Consider the following 22500-nt stretch of genomic DNA (forward strand, 5'->3'; position numbering starts at 1 on the left):
CTAAATTAATTACAAGTGTAATTTTAACGCAGACGTTTAATGTGTTTTATTTCCTAAAATATGTCAAGCTTTTAGTCTTTAAGGCGATGGCAGAAAAAAACGAAATCGGTCTCAAACTCCGTTTTTTTATTCACTTTTTTTTCAATACACGTGCGTGTGACCTTGATAATGTATAAATGTTTCGAAATACACTTAGGCCTATCAGAAGTTTGTAAAAATATTATTTAAATGTTGAAAAAATTGCATTTTCTATATGCTTAATGAATAACGTGATACAACGACTAATTATATAATAAGTTAATAAAAAACGCTTTCAGATAAAATATTTTTAAATAATATTTTATTCGGATTTATGTACAATTCCACTACTAAACGATTCGTTCCACCTGTCATCTTCGACAGTTCGAGGTGTGTTTTTCACCTTTGTTGAGATTGTCCAAGTCCATTCAAATAATGATGCCTCACTTTTGGAGTCCTCTGGAAGTATCGTCACGCGCAGATAAACAGGTGGTATTATCGTGCAATTTCCGTATGTGTTTTTTCAAGTCAAAGTTCCGACAAAATCCTTTCCCACATGTCCCACAGGTGAACGGCTTCTTGTCGTTGTGCGTGTGCATGTGGAACGTCAGGTTATAGATCTGATGGAAGGCTTTGTTGCACACAGAACACTTGAACTGTTTTTCACCGCTGTGGGTCAATTTGTGATTTTTGTAATTACCTGAAAGGAAAAAAGAAACCGGAATAAAAACATTTCATTGTCAAGAAGGTGAGCTCCCCTTTCTCCAAAAGGTCAATACGTTACTTCTAAGAACAGAGTTTCGTGTCCGATTTGCACTTTGCCTGTTGAAGTCAAGAAGCTGTCAAACTTTGTCAAACTCAAACTTGCAAACAGTCAGAAACTGTAGGATTATTAAAGACAACTCTGCGATTTGACCCGTGGGAAGTCTCGGAATCTTCTAGGGATAGTTAATTTAAAGTGACATTTCAGATTTGCAGCTATGGTAAGCTTTTCGCTAATCACAATCTATTTAACGTTCGCAGCTCGAATCTTCACATGCAATTTTTTGCTTATATTTCACCTCCCATTTACTCATTTTTACGATGTAGATTATTATAAAAAACTGTTTCGTGAATCAAAAGAATGAGTTTAAAATTAGGACAAATTCACGTAGTTACCTTTTTGGTGAAACCCTTTCCCACAAAACTCGCAGACGAAAGGCTTGTAGCCGGCATGGATTCGGACGTGAGTGTTTAATGTGGAACTCCTGTTGAAAGCTTTTCCGCACTGGTTACATTTATGAGGTTTTTCCTATAATCAGGAGCACAATTTTATTACGTTTTGTTTATTAATTATATGCTTGTAATAATGTGATAATATTGCTTCAGTATAAATACAGTATATGCGCATGTTACGAGATAAATTATAGCCTAACGACACTGACAGAATTACAGTGTTTTGTTTATTAAGGTTATTAACTGCTATATGTATTAGTTCCATAAAAATACATTGTCACGTTAGTTGCGTAATAGTCTACCACATTACAATATGTTAGTAATTTATTAAATAGAATAATTCATTCTAATTGAACACAAAGCGTTACTCACTTGTGTGTGAATAATCTTGTGCCTGCATAGCGTGCTGGCCTGACGGAAACCTTTCCCACACACCTTGCACACAAACGGTCTCGCGCCTGTGTGCACGGGCATGTGGCGCGTTAAATTATAGTGCGCATTAAACACCTGCGGGAAAAGGAGACGCATTTAAATCCAGTGTAAAACACCGAGACAAAACAGAAAGAACGCTTATAGTCGGCCACGCATGTGTAACCAAGAAAAACTTAGAATGTAGTGTATGTTATTTACCTTCCCACACACTTCACACGTGAAGTTCTTCGGTTTACCGTCAGTTGAGCAGTTATTCGCCTTGTTATGCATTTTCACGCTGCTTTTTTCGCAAACTAAACTCTGGTTCTCTTTGACCATCTGGTCCAGTTGTCCGGGGAGCCGCTCCTTATGCGGGTACTGCGGTGATGGAAACTTCTCGGACGAAGCGCCGGCGAGTTTTGCGCTGTCCAGCAGCATGAACTTCTGCTGTGCGCTTATGGCTTGTGCGTGTGAGTTAGAGATTACTGAAGAAAACAAGTGTCCGCTTAGCAGTTCAGACTGGTGATAAGCAGAGTCCAGGTAATTGAAATAGTACACAGATCCGTTGGTGGGCATCGCCATAGCTTGGTGTATCACTTGGGGTTTGATGACCCTAGTCCCTGGCAGTAATGACTGCTTGAAGCCTGAGTCCGCTTTGCTACAGAAACCACAGCTGGACTTACACATCGCCGCAGAAGTGCACAGTGTTCCCCTGAAATTAGCTTTCCAAAACTCGGAATAGTTCATAAGCGCCTTGGCCTGGAACTCGTAACTGAAGGGCTGAATGGGGATCATGCAGGGAACGGGAGCGCACAGGCCCACGGTCTTCTTCGCCTCGGAGCCGTCTAGTCCTCTGCGATCGGCAAAGGATCCGTCCGGTCCCGATGTCTTGGACATGATCCTGTCGATGGAAAAGGCTAGAGGCTTGGGAGCCGCCGTAGCCCCGCTCGTGCCGTCGAGACGTGGGCAGGACATTACTGTTTCCAAAGGGAGAGAACTTGCCATTTCTGCCGAACTTGGTGTGAGCAGCGACTGACTAGCCGCCCCGTCCTCTCCTGCTGAATTCCAGAGAAGCCAGGACACACATCAGTTTAATAAGCACCTTGCTTTTACAATGTCACCCATTTGCATTCAAATGGCCAGCTCGAGAACAATGGCAACCAGGGGTAGCAGATTAATGCTCATTAACTAGTACACACAAAATTAACAGGACATTACAGAGCTCGTTAAGGGAAGAATACCACAAAACCCCTCCTAAGTTCGCTCCTATTCAATACTTGTGAAAATCTTACAGCAAACTTAAGGCGGAGAGTCAATGTTGTAGTTTACCTTTTCTCCAAAGTAGACAGCAGATGTATTCAAGGATGGCTGCGTGACCGCACTGTCACATTTTGCAGGCAGACGTTCTCATCAGCGCGAGATCACTGTGGCACTTAGCTGACATCACGCGGATTCGGTCGTACCAGCGTGACAAGGAAACGCCATTGCCAGTAGCGTCCTCGCCTCTTACACCCATTTATACACGTCCATGGGGGTGGTATGCATGACAGATATTACAGATTATTATTTACGTTTCTTGCCCAAAATCTAGTGGCTCTGACTGACAGCATGCGTTCAACATTTTGAATATATGAAACAAGTCTTTTTATATATTTATAAATACAGTTTATTGCTATGTGGTCCAGTGTAATTGACTTTTGGGATTCATTGGTATTGTAACGTGTCAGTTTTAATGTTGTTTCGACGCGAAATAAAGTGTGACTTATTTTATTTAAGTGCTGCTCTACGGAAAGAAAACGGCTATACTTCTTATGTGTTCAATGTCAAACAACAGCGTCCTTAATTTACCCAATTTTACTTTAGATTTATTGGTCTCGCTCGCCCCTTCAGACTTTGGGTAATGTGATTTAACAATGAGGATTTGGAATCCGTTCGACTAGTTTCAGTTTTCATTGCCAGTCGCTAATCCTTGTCATTTAAAATAGCATTTCCATGCTGGTTGATACTTGCTATTTGTATAATTGAGAGGGTCCAGTTTCCACCTGTTTAAAGAGCAGACCGCGCGAGCAGAACCTCCCTCGGATCCTCTTAAACGTTTTTCCTCCTTCACCTATTCAGAGGAACCAATTTTCGAGCGCGATTCAGAGCTCAGCTTCGAAAAAAACAGCTCTTTCACTTTTAGCCACTAAAGCGCTGCGTGGAACCTGGTTTTGTGTTTTTCTCAAATAAAGGGACGGATTAAAGGAGGGAAGAAAAGACTGGGCCTGACCAGAGGTGTACCGCGAATTGAAAAGCGCCTCTTCTAAAGCTGTGTAAAAAGTTTGCTGGAATCCAGAGTTGTGTTCAGAGTTGTTCCCTTGCTACAATGTCCAGCCATCCTCTCTGCTTTTCCTGAGGGCCTGCTTGAATTCATTTGTTTGCAGACGATTTCACCTGAGACTCACAACAAGTTACATATATAAAAAACACCCAAAAGAAATGTACAGGTTCAAATACACACGTGCTGATTTTTTTTTCAAAATCGAAAAAGTTGCTCACCGGGTGGCGTTGTGCCGCTAATAAAAACGAAAAAATCTAATTTCGAGAATATCGTTTTTAAGAAAGTAATATGCACAGATATTAATCCTATTATAACGATTTTGATTTTTAAAGTACCTTTAATAGTTACAGCTGGTGTTCATATCATATAAATCATGCAGAAAGGCAAAGCAAACAGGCATCTGCATTGCCATCGGGTGTTTGTTAAATGTTGTAAAACTGGTGCAGTGTGGAAAGCTAAACTCGATGCCGAGTTTAGGGTCTCGTTGCGCGCACCTGCAGCCGCCGCGAGGAGGCTTTGAACGGTTTCCACTAATTCCAGTCATATGTAAATGATCAACCTCTAATTTGAGTTTATTCAGACACAATTACCGGCTTGTCCACACAATAAACATTGATCCTATTGCTGTAAACTCGTCCCACCACTCAGCTTTAACGTCTTGAAATTAGCTCAGGATCCGATTTAAACGGATACGCGCAACTCTACAGACAACGGGAGGCCAGAGACTTGTTTGTACGTAACTGTACGCTTACTTAACAGGGGAGAAAATATATCGCATAAAGACGTCATTCTGCATTTTACTTGCCCCCTCTCAGTTATTTATAATATTAAATAAATAATTTGTTATCTTTTCGTATTTTTTCTGTCTTGGGTTGTACCTTATAGTTTTTCATTCTGCAGCAGGATATTTCATTTTGATTCTCATGTTTATTTATTGAATGTTGAAACATTGCACAGGTGTCACTGCGCCGCTAGCTCTGCGTGCAAAATGAAATGTACTGCGTGACCTGTCATTGCGAGTGGCCTCTAACGCCAAAAGTTCTCAGCACTCCACCTGTCCGCTCCGCTTAGCGCTGTTATTTTGCGCGCCTCCGAGAGCAAAGCGCTGGTACCTTCAGTTGAACGGAGGGTACTGAAAGTTAAAGAAAACACAAGCCTCAGTGTGTACGCGCAAGCACAGACATCAAGACGCAGACACCCTCATCACAGCTGTTGAATGAACCGGACTTCAAGTTCTACTTAACGAATTTAACTGATTCCGTTACAGATACAGAGTTAGACATCTTAATTATATGAACCCATATTTTTCCGTATTGTCAGTCTGTGAATGAATATATAATACGTTCTAATAAGGTGATATTCTGATGTTGGACCATTCATCAGTAATATCACAAATCAGTAAATCCATAAAAAATCCAAATAAACAAAAACCTACAACAAACGCCGGCCAGATGAGCCTGGGTTTAAATTCGGCATCGAGTGACAGGTAATCTCTTCAACACCTTATGAAGAAAATGGGAGGAAGAAAGAGGCGGAGGCGAGCACACCTTAATACAATGTGTTTCACCAAATGTCACATATTTTGTTTCAGCGATTGAGGCTGTTATTGTTCCTCTAATTGCATCGACACCTTTTATTTATTTATGAATTCTGGAAATATATCTGTGACACCAAGAAATATCTTAAGATCACACTTACACCCGAATAAGCAGTAAGTAGATATAAGATCACTGAATTTTGTTACTTTTTTGTAAATAAATTGTAAATGCCTTCATTGTGTATTTTTAATGTGTATTATTTTTATATTTGAAAAATATAAAATATTTTTTTGCTGTAATATAAAGTGCAGCTGCATACACCTGAAATGTTCGATTTCTCTGTCCTGGTGTGTTACTGGATTGATGCTTCAATTCTTACTACCACTCATTTATGAAAAAAATGTGTGTGTGTGTGTGTGTGGTATTTTTTTTTTTTTGAGGTGGGGGGGGTCAGAATAATCATAGTGTCAAAACTGTTGTGATAAAGAGGAAATGGTGATTACCAGACTGTGAATCTGTCTCACAATCTCCCCATAAGACAGTGAAGTGTATCAAATAAAACACTGTTGTGGGCAGAGGACATCATAATTACCAATCTCAAGAAGGTGACAACAGGCTTTATCATAATAGAGAGCAAAAGGAGGGGTGTGTGTGTGTGAGAGAGAGGGAGAGAGAGAGAGATACAGAGAGTTAAGCATCTGCCAAATGACGCTTGGCTGGGCAGGGCTGTTACGATGTGAATGCATGCACACACACACACACACACACACACACACACACACACACACACACACACACACACACACACACACACACACACTGATTACGTCTCTCAGTGAATGGCTGAACAGCATCTGTGGTGGTCAAGCCGGGCCCCCCAGGGAGAGGTTTCAGAACCTCTAATCTGGACAATCAAAACCCAATGATGAAGAAAGGTGTACTACATAAGAGTGAGCTCATTGACATGTCTTTGGTTGCTGTTGTTAGTTGTAAGTTACACAGGAAGTGCAATGTATGATGAAACCAAACCCTCACTGGCAGTTATGGTTTACAGTCCAATGTGATTAGCTCTTTCTTGATTGGTGCTGTCAGAGAGGGGAGCAATGGCAGGTGTGTGAGGACTGTTCAGGATGGGAGCTGTGCTCATGGTGGGGGTGTGAGGAGTGTTCAGGGCGGGAGCTGTGCTCATGGCGGGGGTGTGAGGAGTGTTCAGGGTGGGAGCTGTGCTCATGGTGGGGGTGTGAGGAGTGTTCAGGGTGGGAGCTGTGCTCATGGCGGGGGTGTGAGGAGTGTTCAGGATGGGAGCTGTGCTCATGGCGGGGGGTGTGAGGAGTGTTCAGGGTGGGAGCTGTGCTCATGGCGGGGGTGTGAAGAGTGTTCAGGGTGTGAGGAGTTTTCAGGGTGGGAACTCTGCTTATGGCGGGGGTGTGAAGAGTGTTTAGGGTGGGAGCTGTGCTCATGGCGGGGGTGTAAGGAATGTTCAGGGTGGGAGCTGTGCTCATGGTGGGGGTGTGGGGGGTGTGAGTAGTGTTCAGGGTGGGAGCTGTGCTCATGGCACGGGTGTGAGGAGTGTTCAGGGTGGGAGTTGTGCTCATAACGGGGGTGTGAGGAGTGTTCAGGATGGGAGCTGTGCTCATGGCGGGGGTGTGAGGAGTGTTCAGGGTGGGAGCTGTGCTCATAACGGGGGGTGTGAGGAGTGTTCAGGGGTGGGAGCTGTGCTCATGGCGGGGGTGTGATGAGTGTTCAGGGTGGGAGTTGTGCTCATGGTGGGGGTTTGAGGAGTGTTCAGGGTGGGAGCTGTGCTCAGGGTGGGGGTTTGAGGAGTGTTCAGGGTGGGACCTGTGCTCATGGTGGGGGTGTGAGGAGTGTTCAGGGTGGGAGCTGTGCTCTTGGCGGGGGTGTGAGGAGTGTTCAGGATGGGAGCTGTGCTCATGGTGGGGGTGTGAGGAGTGTTCAGGGTGGGAGCTGTGCTCATTGTGGGGGTGTGAGGAGTGTTCAGGGTGGGAGTTGATCTCATAACGGGGGTGTGAGGAGTGTTCAGGGTGGGAGCTGTGCTCATGGCACGGGTGTGAGGAGTGTTCAGGGTGGGAGTTGTGCTCATGGTGGGGGTGTGAGGAGTGTTCAGGATGGGAGCTGTGCTCATGGCGGGGGTGTGAGGGGAGTGTTCAGGGTGGGAGCTGTGCTCATGGTGGGGGTGTGAGGAGTGTTCAGGGCGGGAGCTGTGCTCATAACGGGGGTGTGAGGAGTGTTCAGGATGGGAGCTGTGCTCATGGCGGGGGTGTGAAGAGTGTTCAGGGTGGGAGCTGTGCTCATGGTGGGGGTGTGAGAGGAGTGTTCAGGGTGGGAGCTGTGCTCATGGCGGGGGTGTGAGGAGTGTTCAGGGCGGGAGCTGTGCTCATAACGGGGGTGTGAGGAGTGTTCAGGATGGGAGCTGTGCTCATGGCGGGGGTGTGAAGAGTGTTCAGGGTGGGAGCTGTGCTCATGGTGGGGGTGTGAGGAGTGTTCAGGGCGGGAGTTGTGCTCATAACGGGGGTGTGAGGAGTGTTCAGGATGGGAGCTGTGCTCATGGCGGGGGTGTGAAGAGTGTTCAGGGTGGGAGCTGTGCTCATAACGGGGGTGTGAGGAGTGTTCAGGATGGGAGCTGTGCTCATGGCGGGGGTGTGAGGAGTGTTCAGGGCGGGAGCTGTGCTCATGGTGGGGGGTGTGAGGAGTGTTCAGGGTGGGAGTTGTGCTCATGGTGGGGGTGTGAGGAGTGTTCAGGGTGGGAGCTGTGCTCATGGTGGGGGTGTGAGGAGTGTTCAGGATGGGAGCTGTGCTCATGGTGGGGGTGTGAGGAGTGTTCAGGGTGGGAGTTGTGCTCATGGTGGGGGTGTGAGGAGTGTTCAGGGTGGGAGCTGTGCTCATGGCGGGGGTGTGAGGAGTGTTCAGGGCGGGAGCTGTGCTCATAACGGGGGTGTGAGGAGTGTTCAGGATGGGAGCTGTGCTCATGGCGGGGGTGTGAAGAGTGTTCAGGGTGGGAGCTGTGCTCATGGTGGGGGTGTGAGGAGTGTTCAGGGCGGGAGTTGTGCTCATAACGGGGGTGTGAGGAGTGTTCAGGATGGGAGCTGTGCTCATGGCGGGGGTGTGAAGAGTGTTCAGGGTGGGAGCTGTGCTCATAACGGGGGTGTGAGGAGTGTTCAGGATGGGAGCTGTGCTCATGGCGGGGGTGTGAGGAGTGTTCAGGGCGGGAGCTGTGCTCATGGTGGGGGTGTGAGGAGTGTTCAGGGTGGGAGTTGTGCTCATGGTGGGGGTGTGAGGAGTGTTCAGGGTGGGAGCTGTGCTCATGGTGGGGGTGTGAGGAGTGTTCAGGATGGGAGCTGTGCTCATGGTGGGGGTGTGAGGAGTGTTCAGGGTGGGAGTTGTGCTCATGGTGGGGGTGTGAGGAGTGTTCAGGGTGGGAGCTGTGCTCATGGCGGGGGTGTGAGAGGAGTGTTCAGGGTGGGAGCTGTGCTCATGGCGGGGGTGTGAGGAGTGTTCAGGGTGGGAGCTGTGCTCATGGTGGGGGTGTGAGGAGTGTTCAGGGCGGGAGCTGTGCTCATGGCGGGGGTGTGAAGAGTGTTCAGGGTGGGAGCTGTGCTCATGGTGGGGGTGTGAGGAGTGTTCAGGGCGGGAGCTGTGCTCATGGTGGGGGTGTGAGGAGTGTTCAGGGCGGGAGCTGTGCTCATGGTGGGGGTGTGAGGAGTGTTCAGGGCGGGAGCTGTGCTCATGGTGGGGGTGTGAGGAGTGTTCAGGGCGGGAGCTGTGCTCATGGTGGGGGTGTGAGGAGTGTTCAGGGTGTGAGGAGTTTTCAGGGTGGGAACTCTGCTTATGGCGGGGGTGTGAAGAGTGTTTAGGGTGGGAGCTGTGCTCATGGCGGGGGTGTAAGGAATGTTCAGGGTGGGAGCTGTGCTCATGGTGGGGGTGTGGGGGGTGTGAGTAGTGTTCAGGGTGGGAGCTGTGCTCATGGCACGGGTGTGAGGAGTGTTCAGGGTGGGAGTTGTGCTCATAACGGGGGTGTGAGGAGTGTTCAGGATGGGAGCTGTGCTCATGGCGGGGGTGTGAGGAGTGTTCAGGGTGGGAGCTGTGCTCATAACGGGGGTGTGAGGAGTGTTCAGGGGTGGGAGCTGTGCTCATGGCGGGGGTGTGATGAGTGTTCAGGGTGGGAGTTGTGCTCATGGTGGGGGTTTGAGGAGTGTTCAGGGTGGGAGCTGTGCTCAGGGTGGGGGTTTGAGGAGTGTTCAGGGTGGGACCTGTGCTCATGGTGGGGGTGTGAGGAGTGTTCAGGGTGGGAGCTGTGCTCTTGGCGGGGGTGTGAGGAGTGTTCAGGATGGGAGCTGTGCTCATGGTGGGGGTGTGAGGAGTGTTCAGGGTGGGAGCTGTGCTCATTGTGGGGGTGTGAGGAGTGTTCAGGGTGGGAGTTGATCTCATAACGGGGGTGTGAGGAGTGTTCAGGGTGGGAGCTGTGCTCATGGCACGGGTGTGAGGAGTGTTCAGGGTGGGAGTTGTGCTCATGGTGGGGGTGTGAGGAGTGTTCAGGATGGGAGCTGTGCTCATGGCGGGGGTGTGAGGGGAGTGTTCAGGGTGGGAGCTGTGCTCATGGTGGGGGTGTGAGGAGTGTTCAGGGCGGGAGCTGTGCTCATAACGGGGGTGTGAGGAGTGTTCAGGATGGGAGCTGTGCTCATGGCGGGGGTGTGAAGAGTGTTCAGGGTGGGAGCTGTGCTCATGGTGGGGGTGTGAGAGGAGTGTTCAGGGTGGGAGCTGTGCTCATGGCGGGGGTGTGAGGAGTGTTCAGGGCGGGAGCTGTGCTCATAACGGGGGTGTGAGGAGTGTTCAGGATGGGAGCTGTGCTCATGGCGGGGGTGTGAAGAGTGTTCAGGGTGGGAGCTGTGCTCATGGTGGGGGTGTGAGGAGTGTTCAGGGCGGGAGTTGTGCTCATAACGGGGGTGTGAGGAGTGTTCAGGATGGGAGCTGTGCTCATGGCGGGGGTGTGAAGAGTGTTCAGGGTGGGAGCTGTGCTCATAACGGGGGTGTGAGGAGTGTTCAGGATGGGAGCTGTGCTCATGGCGGGGGTGTGAGGAGTGTTCAGGGCGGGAGCTGTGCTCATGGTGGGGGTGTGAGGAGTGTTCAGGGTGGGAGTTGTGCTCATGGTGGGGGTGTGAGGAGTGTTCAGGGTGGGAGCTGTGCTCATGGTGGGGGTGTGAGGAGTGTTCAGGATGGGAGCTGTGCTCATGGTGGGGGTGTGAGGAGTGTTCAGGGTGGGAGTTGTGCTCATGGTGGGGGTGTGAGGAGTGTTCAGGGTGGGAGCTGTGCTCATGGCGGGGGTGTGAGAGGAGTGTTCAGGGTGGGAGCTGTGCTCATGGCGGGGGTGTGAGGAGTGTTCAGGGTGGGAGCTGTGCTCATGGTGGGGGTGTGAGGAGTGTTCAGGGCGGGAGCTGTGCTCATGGCGGGGGTGTGAAGAGTGTTCAGGGTGGGAGCTGTGCTCATGGTGGGGGTGTGAGGAGTGTTCAGGGCGGGAGCTGTGCTCATGGTGGGGGTGTGAGGAGTGTTCAGGGCGGGAGCTGTGCTCATGGTGGGGGTGTGAGGAGTGTTCAGGGCGGGAGCTGTGCTCATGGTGGGGGTGTGAGGAGTGTTCAGGGCGGGAGCTGTGCTCATGGTGGGGGTGTGAGGAGTGTTCAGGGTGGGAGCTGTGCTCATGGTGGGGGTGTGAGGAGTGTTCAGGGCGGGAGCTGTGTTGTGAGGCTCCTTCCAAGCACTGCTGCAGTGGGTCTGTGTCTGAGTCAGCTGGAACTTTTCAGCTTAAGCTTGTGCCTCTGTGACACGAGGTCATGCGGTCACCTTGCATGACACCTGCCTGACCCATCACTCGTTTCTTTGCACACACACAGATCTGCACGACTTCTGTCACATCCCTCTTTGCTCTTGGCTGGCGTTTTGCTCGGTGCGCAGCATCTTGTGTCTTGTGGCCGTACAGCGGGCTGCCTGCTCTCTTCACCAGCTCTTTTACACCCACCTTTCTTCTCTCTCCATTTTTTGCCCCCGCGCCCCCACCCGTCTGTTCAATTAGTGAGCATTCCTGCCACTTCGCCTCCTGCTCCTTCTTCTACCCCTCTCTATTTTTCTGACCCTGGCCCGAGTGCTGGAGGTTCTCCTTCACATCGGTGCTGAATAGAGGAGGCTCTTTGATGCCAGGAGCGAAAGGGCCTGAAGGAGCTTTCCTTTCTCCTAGGACAATGGCACAGAGGGCCAACAGGGGGAGAGGTTAGGGCAACCTGTGCACCCTCAGCACATGTAGGTCCCCTCCCACTACTCCCGCCCAGCAGCGCCTCCTCACACTACCCCTGCCCACCAGCGCCTCCTCACACTACTGACGCCCACCAGTACTTTCTCACACTACTCCCACCCACCAGCACCTCCTCACACTACTCCCACCCAGCAGCGCCTCCTCACATTACCCCTGCCCACCAGCGCCTCCTCACACTACTGATGCCCACCAGTACCTCCTCACACTACTCCCACTCACCAGCACCTCCTCACACTACTCCCACCCAGCAGCGCCTCCTCACACTACTCACGCCCAGCAGCGCCTCCTCACACTACTCCCACCCACCAGCGCCTCCTCACACTACTCCCGCCCACCAGCACCTCCTCACACTACTCATGCCCACCAGCACCTCCTCACACTACTCACGCCCAGCAGCGCCTCCTCACACTACTGACGCCCACCAGCACCTCCTCACACTACTCACGCTCACCAGCACCTCTTCACACTACTGACGCCCACCAGCACCTCCTCACATTACTCCCACCCACCAGCACCTCCTCACACTACTGACGCCCAGCAGCGCCTCCTCACACTCCTGACACCCACCAGCGCCTCCTCACACTACTGACGCCCACCAGCACCTCCTCATACTACTGACGCCCACCAGCGCCTCCTCACACTACTGACGCCCACCAGCGCCTCCTCACACTATTGACGCCCACCAGCACTTCCTCACACTACTGACACCCACCAGCGCCTCCTCACACTACTGATGCCCACCAGCGCCTCCTCACACTACTGACACCCACCAGCACCTCCTCACACTACTCACGCCCACCAGCACTTCCTCACACTACTCACGCCCACCAGCACCTCCTCACACTACTCACGCCCACCAGAACCTCCTCACCTACCCCTGCCTACCAGCACCTCCTCACACTATTAACGCCCACCAGCACCTCCTCACAATACCGATGCCCACCAGCACCTCCTCACACCAGCACCTCCTCACACTACTCACGCCCACCAGCACCTCCTCACACTACCGACGCCCACCAGCACCTCCTCACACTACTCACGCCCAGCAGCGTCTCCTCACACTACTGACGCCCACCAGCACCTCCTCACACTACTCACGCCCACCAGCACCTCCTCACACTACTCACGCCCACCAGCACCTCTTCACACTACTCACGCCCAGCAGCGCCTCCTCACACTACTCCCACCCACCAGCACCTCCTCACACTACTCACGCCCACCAGCACTTCCTCACACTACTCACGCCCACCAGCACCTCCTCACACTACCGACGCCCACCAGCACCTCCTCACACTACTCACGCCCACCAGAACCTCCTTACACTACTGACGCCCACCAGCGCCTCCTCACACTACTCACGCCCACCAGCACCTCCTCACACTACTCACGCCCACCAGAACCTCCTCACACTACTCACGCCCACCAGCGCCTCCTCACACTACTGACGCCCACCAGCACCTCCTCACACTACTGACGCCCACCAGAACCTCCTCACACTACTGACGCCCACCAGCACCTCCTCACACTACTCACGCCCACCAGAACCTCCTCACACTACTGACGCCCACCAGCACCTCCTCACACTACTCACGCCCACCAGCGCCTCCTCACACTACCGACGCCCACCAGCACCTCCTCACACTCCTGACACCCACCAGCGCCTCCTCACACTACTAACGCCCACCAGCGCCTCCTCACACTATTGACGCCCACCAGCGCCTCCTCACACTACTGATGCCCACCAGCACCTCCTCACACTACTCACGCCCACCAGCACCTCCTCACACTACTCACGCCCACCAGCACCTCCTCACAATACCGACGCCCACCAGCACCTCCTCACACCAGCACCTCCTCACACTACTCACGCCCACCAGCACCTCTTCACACTACTCACGCCCAGCAGCGCCTCCTCACACTACTCCCACCCACCAGCACCTCCTCACACTACTCACGCCCACCAGCACTTCCTCACACTACTCACGCCCACCAGCACCTCCTCACACTACCGACGCCCACCAGCACCTCCTCACACTACTCACGCCCACCAGAACCTCCTTACACTACTGACGCCCACCAGCGCCTCCTCACACTACTCACGCCCACCAGCACCTCCTCACACTACTCACGCCCACCAGAACCTCCTCACACTACTCACGCCCACCAGCGCCTCCTCACACTACTGACGCCCACCAGCACCTCCTCACACTACTGACGCCCACCAGAACCTCCTCACACTACTGACGCCCACCAGCACCTCCTCACACTACTCACGCCCACCAGAACCTCCTCACACTACTGACGCCCACCAGCACCTCCTCACACTACTCACGCCCACCAGCGCCTCCTCACACTACTGACGCCCACCAGCACCTCCTCACACTCCTGACACCCACCAGCGCCTCCTCACACTACTAACGCCCACCAGCGCCTCCTCACACTATTGACGCCCACCAGCGCCTCCTCACACTACTGATGCCCACCAGCACCTCCTCACACTACTCACGCCCACCAGCACTTCCTCACACTACTCAAGCCCACCAGCACCTCCTCACACTACTCACGCCCACCAGCACCTCCTCACACTACTCACGCCCACCAGCACCTCCTCACAATACCGACGCCCACCAGCACCTCCTCACACCAGCACCTCCTCACACTACTCACGCCCACCAGCACCTCCTCACACTACCGACGCCCACCAGCACCTCCTCACACTACTCACGCCCACCAGAACCTCCTCACACTACTGACGCCCACCAGCGCCTCCTCACACTACTTACGCCCACCAGCACCTTCTCACACTACTGACGCCCACCAGCACCTCCTCACACTACTGACGCCCACCAGCACCTCCTCACACTACTGACACCCACCAGCACCTCCTCACACTACTGACGCCCACCAGCACCTCCTCACACTACTCCCACCCACCAGCACCTCCTCACACTACTGACGCCCAGCAGCGCCTCCTCACACTCCTGATGCCCACCAGCGCCTCCTCACACTACTGACGCCCACCAGCACCTCCTCACACTACTGATGCCCACCAGTGCCTCCTCACAATACCGACGCCCACCAGCACCTCCTCACACTACTCACGCCCACCAGAACCTCCTCACACTACTCCCACTCACCAGCACCTCCTCACACTACCGACGCCCACCAGCACCTCCTCACACTACTGACACCCACCAGCACCTCCTCACACTACTGACGCCCACCAGAACCTCCTCACACTACTGACGCCCACCAGCACCTCTTCACACTACTGACGCCCACCAGAACCTCCTTACACTACTGACGCCCACCAGAACCTCCTCACACTACTGACGCCCACCAGCGCCTCCTCACACTACTGACGCCCACCAGCACCTCCTCACACTACTCACGCCCACCAGCACCTCCTCACACTACTCACGCCCACCAGCGCCTCCTAACACTTCTCCCACCCACCAGAACCTCCTCACACTACCCCAAATTAGAGCTCAACCACAAAGTGGACAGACAAGTCCTGTCCTGTCATTCAGGCCCCCAGTTGCCTGTAGGGGCACTGCAGATGTCCGAGGGCAGCCGGGTCCGTGTGGTAGCGCTCTGTCCGCTGGCCAGAGACATCGGGGCATTTGGAAAGTAGGACGGGATTTGCTCTGTATAGATTTTACCAGTAGTCTAACACCCAAAACTCTGTGCAAATGGCAGGAGTGAGGACAGGATGAACACCCTGGCCACACTCTTTATCTACACTCATTTTTACTTATACTCTTGTTATCAGAGCACATGTGATTAAAGAGGCAAGAAGGATCATCTAAATATCATCATCTTCACCCCCCCCCTCCCCAATCCGCATTCACAGCCACAACAGTGTGTGATTGCTTTAAACAGTAAGCTATTTATCTAAGGGGGAAAATGTAATCAGTGCCGTTGTATTCTCATTCCTAATGCGAAGATAAGAAGGCTGTGACATTAAAAAACCACGACAGTCTAAGAGGCTTTGAGCAGCCCTTATGGAAGAGGTCCTACTTTTACTACTGAGAGCAGGGACACCGGCGACATTTACAAGCAGCCGCGACTCCCCCTCAACACGAGCCGTTGAGTAAACATTCATCTGTGAGAGTCATATGTCGTTTTGTCGGCTCACGTTGACATCTATCAGACCGCGGCGGGTGACGATTGCCCCCCAAATGAAGTGTTGTAAGTCGAACGCGACGTGGGCACACGCGCGTAATCTTATGCTACTTTTTCTGTGTATTTGTTTCCCTCAATTTCTGCTTTTCATTTACCCCGCGCATCCGCGCGGAGGCCGCACGCGGTGCAGGCTGTCGGGCTCGCCTGGTGTCCTTGCCTCTCGCACACATGCAAGTGAGAACCTGGGGCCAGTTCTCGCTGTGCCGGTCAATTGGAGAATCTTTTATTTGGAGACATGTTATCACTCCTATTTCCTAACGTGATTGGAGCTTAAAAGCCACAGCAGCCTGGATCGTGCCTGAATAAATCTTGCCGTCTATTAATCTGTGGCTTGGCACTCTCGCGCACAAAATTGCTGCATTGCGACGGGATTTATGAGGAAATTAAATGTCTGATATCTGAGTCGGCCCTCGCAGCACTGCAATTCAGAGGGAAGTGGCGATTTCTTTCGACTCGTGCTGTTGATTGCACAGAAATCAGAAGGAGAGCGGCGTCTCGGCGAAGGCTTACGCTTACACAATTAAGTCCCAGCGGCAAGCCGGGGGAACACAGTCCAACAATGGGCCTCACTCATTAGTCTTTCTCTGCCCTGTGCCCTACCGCCGAAGTACAGGCAGAAGAGATGGAAAATCTCTCTCTCTCTCTCTCTCTCTCTCTCTGTGTTCACTGCTCCAGGGGTGTCGTAGAGAGCACTTTGTCTTGTTATGCTTCACAGCGTGAATCGCCCAATGTTTAATGCTGTGTACCTAAAGGGAGCTGTTATGTTGTGCTGGAGGGAATTAGTAAAGGAAATTGTGAAAGACATAATAGTGCACCTCATCCAGAAAACCACACGTCTGTGAAGAGAGTTTGAACTACTGCATACGAGAGAGTGAGGGCGAAATTTTTGGGTAAAATCTTTTTTATGTTTATGTTATGTTTTTAACAAAAATTATTTCTATTTCTTTCTTATGATGGATCTTTATTTGTCAGACTAAGTTTGATCATTTAGATATAGGCTATTATCTCGCTTCCATGCAGTGCATTTATGAGAATCATTTTAATCTGTTTGTGGTGATCTGCTACTGGAGTAGATGGGCTGTCTTTGGCTTTTCTTCCAATCTCCTCATGCCCTGTAATCTAGCTGTGGAGGTTGGGCTTTGATTTAACTCACAGTGCTAATCTGGTTCTAATAGGGGCTTTAGTTTGTGTCTGTGGGGCAGTTGAGTAGTTATTGTATTTGTTTTTCTAGTAATTTAGTTTTTGAATTTGGTGTCCATCAGATTTATTAAATGCCTTATCAATATTTTTTGGAGATACATCTTTATCTTACTTTTCATTCATTCATCTTGTAAAGTGCTTAATCAAGTTCAGGGAGTCAGAGGACCAGAGCCTATCTCAGCAACACAGCTGGAACAAAGACAGGGAGTTACCTCTGACAGTCCATTACTGGAGAGCCAGTCCATCACAGAGTTTATGCATGCACACACACACAAATGCATGCATGCACCAATAAAAAAAATCAACCATTACACTCACATCTTTAGGATGTGGGAGGAAACAGGAGCAACTGGAGGAAACCCAGGCTCAAAGAAAGAGCAAACTCTGCACAAGCACAGGGCGAGCTGGCAAACTCTGCACATGCACAGGGAGAGCATGCAAACTGCACAAACAGCATCTGGGCTGGGAATCAAAGCCAGAGCTGTGAGGCTACAGTGCCAACTACTGCATCCACTGTGTTATTTCTTTATTACTGATAAAACCTGAGCAAAAAAGTTAAAGACGCCAAGTTCTGTGTATGAACAGTTTAATTTACTGACTCTAAAGGTCTTGCTCCCTCCACACCTACAATATCTGGATGTACATAAAGAATACGCAAGATCAATCCACTAGTTCATTTCCACAAAGTCCAGCGCTTTTTAGAATAGTGCTTGGATAACAGGAACATGCTACCTGCCACACAGAGGGAAGTGCACAGCGTCAGAGCAAGAGTGGCCCTAAGGTGGAGAGACAGAGCAAGAGAGGGAGAGATAAGAGAGAGAGACAGAGATAAAGGGAGAGGTAGAGAGAGGGAGAGAGTATTTATACGCAGAAGAGCTGCAGCAGAGCACGCAGGCACCACCTCTGTTTTTGGGTGTGTGTATGTTAGGGGGCATGCGTGTGTCTTTGAGTGTGTGTGTTTGGGGTTGAGTGTCTTTGGGGAGGTGTGTGTGTTTGGGGGCATGCGTGTGTGTTTGGGTGTGTTTGGGGGTGTGTATGTGTGTTTGGGAAGGGTCCTTCTACAGATGAAATTGCTGGACAGATTACTTAAAATTACTTAAAAACATAAAAAATATTCTTAACAATTCATCAAAATATAGCACAATCAACCAACTGGAATATACTGCATTTCTATGTCTCAGTTAAAAAAAAGGGGAGAGGGGGGTTTCCCATATGGTGAGAGTCTAACATACACGCAAAACCCTCCACCAGAATCAGTGACGTCTGCCCAGTTATGTCATGTCTTCTCACTGCACTTTAGAAGAGCCAGAGACGTTTGCACTGAACACGAACACAACAGGAATTATTCCCAACCATCTCACGCAACATTGTTTACATGTAGTATTCCATATTGCTTTGAAACATTTAGGAATTCATTTTGGACATTATTATTTGTATAACACCGAATGTTTTTTCAGTACTTAAAAAATAATTGTCACCATAATCTTCTGACAAACAAAGATAACATTAAATTTAGTTTTGAGCATCTCATCAATTAAAGTTGGTCCCTTTATCAGTCATATAATAAAAAGTATTAAATTACATATTAAAATGAAACACAAATATATGAATAAATAAAAGAAGATGAACACGATGGACAGAACATGCATCGCTTTAGCAGGGTGTGGTGACCATGGCTGCTGTTGCCGTGCCTACTCTCCTTCCTCATCACTGTCCTTCATGGAGATGCCCTGCATGGCGCCTCCACGCACCGACGCTGTCGCCTCCTCCAGTATCAGACGCTTCTTCACTGTCTCGTACATCTTGCTGTTCAGGGTGGAGTCCAGGACACCTTGAAGCCGGAAATCACGGTACTTTTTCTGGGGGATGGAAAGAGTAGTGTGGGTGGAGAGAGTAGTGGAGGTGGAGAGAGTAGTGGGGTGGAGAGAGTATTGTGGGGTGGAGAGAGTAGTGTGGGTGGAGAGAGTAGTGTGGGTGGAGAGAGTAGTGGAGGTCGAGAGAGTAGTGGTGGTGGAGAGAGTAGTGGTGGTGGAGAGTAGTGGAGGTGGAGAGAGTAGTGGAGGTGGAGAGAGTAGTGGTGGTGGAGAGTAGTGGAGGTGGAGAGAGTAGTGTGGGTGGAAAGAGTAGTGGAGGTGGAGAGAGTAGTGGAGTGGAGAGAGTAGTGTGGGTGGAGAGAGTTGTGGTGGAGAGAGTAGTGGAGGTGGAGAGAGTAGTGTGGGTGGAGAGAGTTGTGGTGGAGAGAGTAGTGGAGGTGGAGAGGGTAGTGGTGGTGGAGAGAGTAGTGGGGTGGAGAGAGTAGTGTGGGTGGAGAGAGTAGTGGTGGTGGAGAGAGTAGTGGTGGTGGAGAGAGTAGTGGAGGTCGAGAGAGTAGTGGTGGTGGAGAGAGTAGTGGGGTGGAGAGAGTAGTGGAGATGGAGAGAGTAGTGTGGGTGGAGAGAGTAGTGGAGGTGGAGAGAGTAGTGTGGGTGGAGAGAGTAGTGGAGGTGGAGAGAGTAGTGTTGGTGGAGAGAGTAGTGGTGGTGGAGAGAGTAGTGGAGGTCGAGAGAGTAGTGGTGGTGGAGAGAGTAGTGGGGTGGAGAGAGTAGTGGAGATGGAGAGAGTAGTGTGGGTGGAGAGAGTAGTGGAGGTGGAGAGAGTAGTGTGGGTGGAGAGAGTAGTGGAGGTGGAGAGAGTAGTGGAGATGGAGAGAGTAGTGTGGGTGGAGAGAGTAGTGGAGGTGGAGAGAGTAGTGTGGGTGGAGAGAGTAGTGGAGGTGGAGAGAGTAGTGTGGGTGGAGAGAGTAGTGGAGGTGGAGAGAGTAGTGTTGGTGGAGAGAGTAGTGGTGGTGGAGAGAGTAGTGGAGGTCGAGAGAGTAGTGGTGGTGGAGAGAGTAGTGGGGTGGAGAGAGTAGTGGTGGTGGAGAGAGTAGTGGTGGTGGAGAGAGTAGTGGGGTGGAGAGAGTAGTGGAGGTGGAGAGAGTAGTGTGGGTGGAGAGAGTAGTGGAGGTGGAGAGAGTAGTGTTGGTGGAGAGAGTAGTGGTGGTGGAGAGAGTAGTGGAGGTGGAGAGAGTAGTGGTGGTGGAGAGTGTAGTGTGGGGTGGAGAGAGTAGTGGTGGTGGAGAGAGTAGTGTGAGTGGAGAGTGTAGTGTGGGGTGGAGAGAGTAGTGGTGGTGGAGAGAGTAGTGTGAGTGGAGAGTGTAGTGTGGGGTGGAGAGAGTAGTGGTGGTGGAGAGAGTAGTGGGGTGGAGAGAGTAGTGGAGGTGGAGAGAGTAGTGGGGTGGAGAGAGTAGTGGGGTGGGGTGAAGAGAGTAGTGCATCGTCTGATTTTGCATGAGAAGAGAATGAGAAGAGAAGATTCCCCCCAGCTCTGGACCAGCGATCAGACAGAATATTTATCAGTAAACAACAGAAATAAATATGGAGAGTCTGTTTAACATAAAGAGTTTAGCTGATCCATCTCTGTCATCAAATTGACGTCATACAGAGAGTTATACAGTATGTGGAGCCAGCATTTGGTACAATCCAAATTTCTTAGTAGATTTCAACACATAATGTATACTCCTCCTAGTTGTTACTGTTAAATACACACTCCAGTTTCCATTTGTCTACACCCTGTAGGATGTAGCCATCCGTCCATCCATCCATTTCTTCATTTTTCTGTCCATCAATTCACCCATTATTAGTCTTCAGGGGGCTTTATGTGTTTGTGTGCATACGTGTGTAAATGTGTGTGTACCCGTGTGTATTTGTTACCTTTACTATTCGGATGAGTATCTTCAGCTGGTAGAGGTGGAGCTGCAGGTCCATGCGGTCTGTGAGCCAGGTTCCCAGCAGGTTCATGGAGCTGCTGTACCATTGCTGCAACACACACACAATCTTCTCCAGCAGGACAAACAGACCAAGAGTACTCGCACCTCCCCCCACAACACAAACACAAGATGTGCATAAAAACATAAAGACATAAATGTACACATTTTTGTTTGTGGCGTCTGGCTTCACAAGTCTGGCTTCAGTAAGCACAGAAGCAGATGGGCCAGGTTGTAGTGTGAGGTCTTTGAGCTCGGCCTCTAAAACATTGCACATCCCCACAAGGTCCGTAAGCCGCAGTGTGGGCTACAGTTGTTGGGGTTCACTGGTTGATGTAAACCCTGATGGTGACAGAAATGTTGGTGGCCATGAGGGTAGACGTGTGGAGAGGCCCAGTCAGGGATCTCCTCTGACACATCTAGCTATAAAGACTTAGATAAAAATGAGACTGTCCTGTTAACAGCACAGCAACCTGGAGTTGTCCTGCACTGGACCTGTTCGAGAAATCATGTAGAAAAGAGGTACCCAATAGGTTGATCGCAATCTACCGGTTGATCTCGAAGGAAGTGCGGGTGGATCGCGAAGGAAGTGTGGGTAGATCGCATGACATTAAAAAGTAGTGGATGAATGACAGGCTATCGTCCATCTGCTCTGACGGTTGTATTTTGATTGACATACATGGTAGCCAATCTCACGTCTAGGGTTTGACAGGTCTAGGGTCTCTCCCCACTCCCCCTGTCTCTCCCCACTCCGCCTGTCTCTCCCCACTCCGCCTGTCTCTCATGCTCCTCCTGTCTCTCCCTACTCCTCCTGTCTCTCCCCACTCCTCCTGTCTCCCCACACTCCCCGTCTCTCCCCACTCCACCTGTCTCTCATGCTCCTCCTGTCTCTCATGCTCCTTCTGTCTCTCCCCACTCCACCTGTCTCTCCCTACTCCTCCTGTCTCTCCCCACTCCCCCTGTCTCTCCCCACTCCTCCTGTCTCCCCACTCCACCTGTCTCCCCACACACCCCCTGTCTCACCACACTCCCCCTGGCTCTCCCCACTCCTCCTGTCTCTACCCACTCCTCCTGTCTCACCACACTCCCCCTGTCTCTCCCCACTCCTCCTGTCTCTCCTGAAACCTGTGATGTTTCATACCCCTAGCAACCAAATGTCAATGAGAAGCGACCGTCACTCTAGCTCAATACAGTAGACATCTTTGGTCTGGCATCTCTATTTGGTGCATCTCTAACGCTGTTGAGTGACTGATGGTCTGGCACCCGGGTCTTGGCATTATTCCTGTTCAGGGCCCAGAGCTTGGTGTTATTCTTGTTCAGGGCCCAGAGCTTGGTGTTATTCTTGTTCAGGGCCCAGAGCTTGGTGTTATTCTTGTTCAGGGCCCGGGGCTTGGTGTTACTCCTGTTCAGGGGCCTTTCATGTTATTCCTGGTAAGGGGCCCAGTACTTGATGTTGTTCGTGCAACAGCACAAGGGGCTCAGCAAAGGGAAATCACAGAAGACTTTCTGT

General features: G+C 50.9%; 2 protein-coding genes across 3 annotated transcripts in view; both read right to left on the minus strand.

Moving 5' to 3' along the window:
• Window positions 1–351: 351 nt before the first annotated feature.
• On the minus strand, window positions 352–5522 carry fezf2 (FEZ family zinc finger 2). The gene is made up of 5 exons (XM_076991781.1): window positions 2974–5522; window positions 1864–2702; window positions 1606–1740; window positions 1177–1309; window positions 352–718 (listed from the first exon to the last, which is right to left on the minus strand). The coding sequence occupies exons 2-5, from the start codon at window positions 2647–2649 to the stop codon at window positions 462–464; spliced, it is 1311 nt and encodes a 436-aa protein (XP_076847896.1). The 5' UTR covers window positions 2650–2702; window positions 2974–5522; the 3' UTR covers window positions 352–461.
• Window positions 5523–17787: 12265 nt separating this feature from the next.
• The window catches only part of cadpsa (Ca2+-dependent activator protein for secretion a), a 109141-nt gene continuing 104428 nt past the window's right edge, over window positions 17788–22500 (minus strand). Inside the window, exons 31-32 of one of the 2 annotated variants that reach the window (XM_076991880.1) lie at window positions 20938–21042; window positions 17788–19065 (exon numbers count right to left, since the gene is read on the minus strand). In XM_076991880.1, coding sequence (XP_076847995.1) covers window positions 18898–19065; window positions 20938–21042 — 273 coding nt within the window. In that variant the 3' untranslated portion in view covers window positions 17788–18897. The remainder of the gene's footprint in view (window positions 19066–20937; window positions 21043–22500) is intronic. The other variant, XM_076991959.1, reaches the window with a different exon arrangement.

Source organism: Brachyhypopomus gauderio, chromosome 1 (assembly GCF_052324685.1).
Source record: "Brachyhypopomus gauderio isolate BG-103 chromosome 1, BGAUD_0.2, whole genome shotgun sequence".
In the NCBI taxonomy this organism is placed as follows: Eukaryota; Metazoa; Chordata; class Actinopteri; order Gymnotiformes; family Hypopomidae; genus Brachyhypopomus; species Brachyhypopomus gauderio.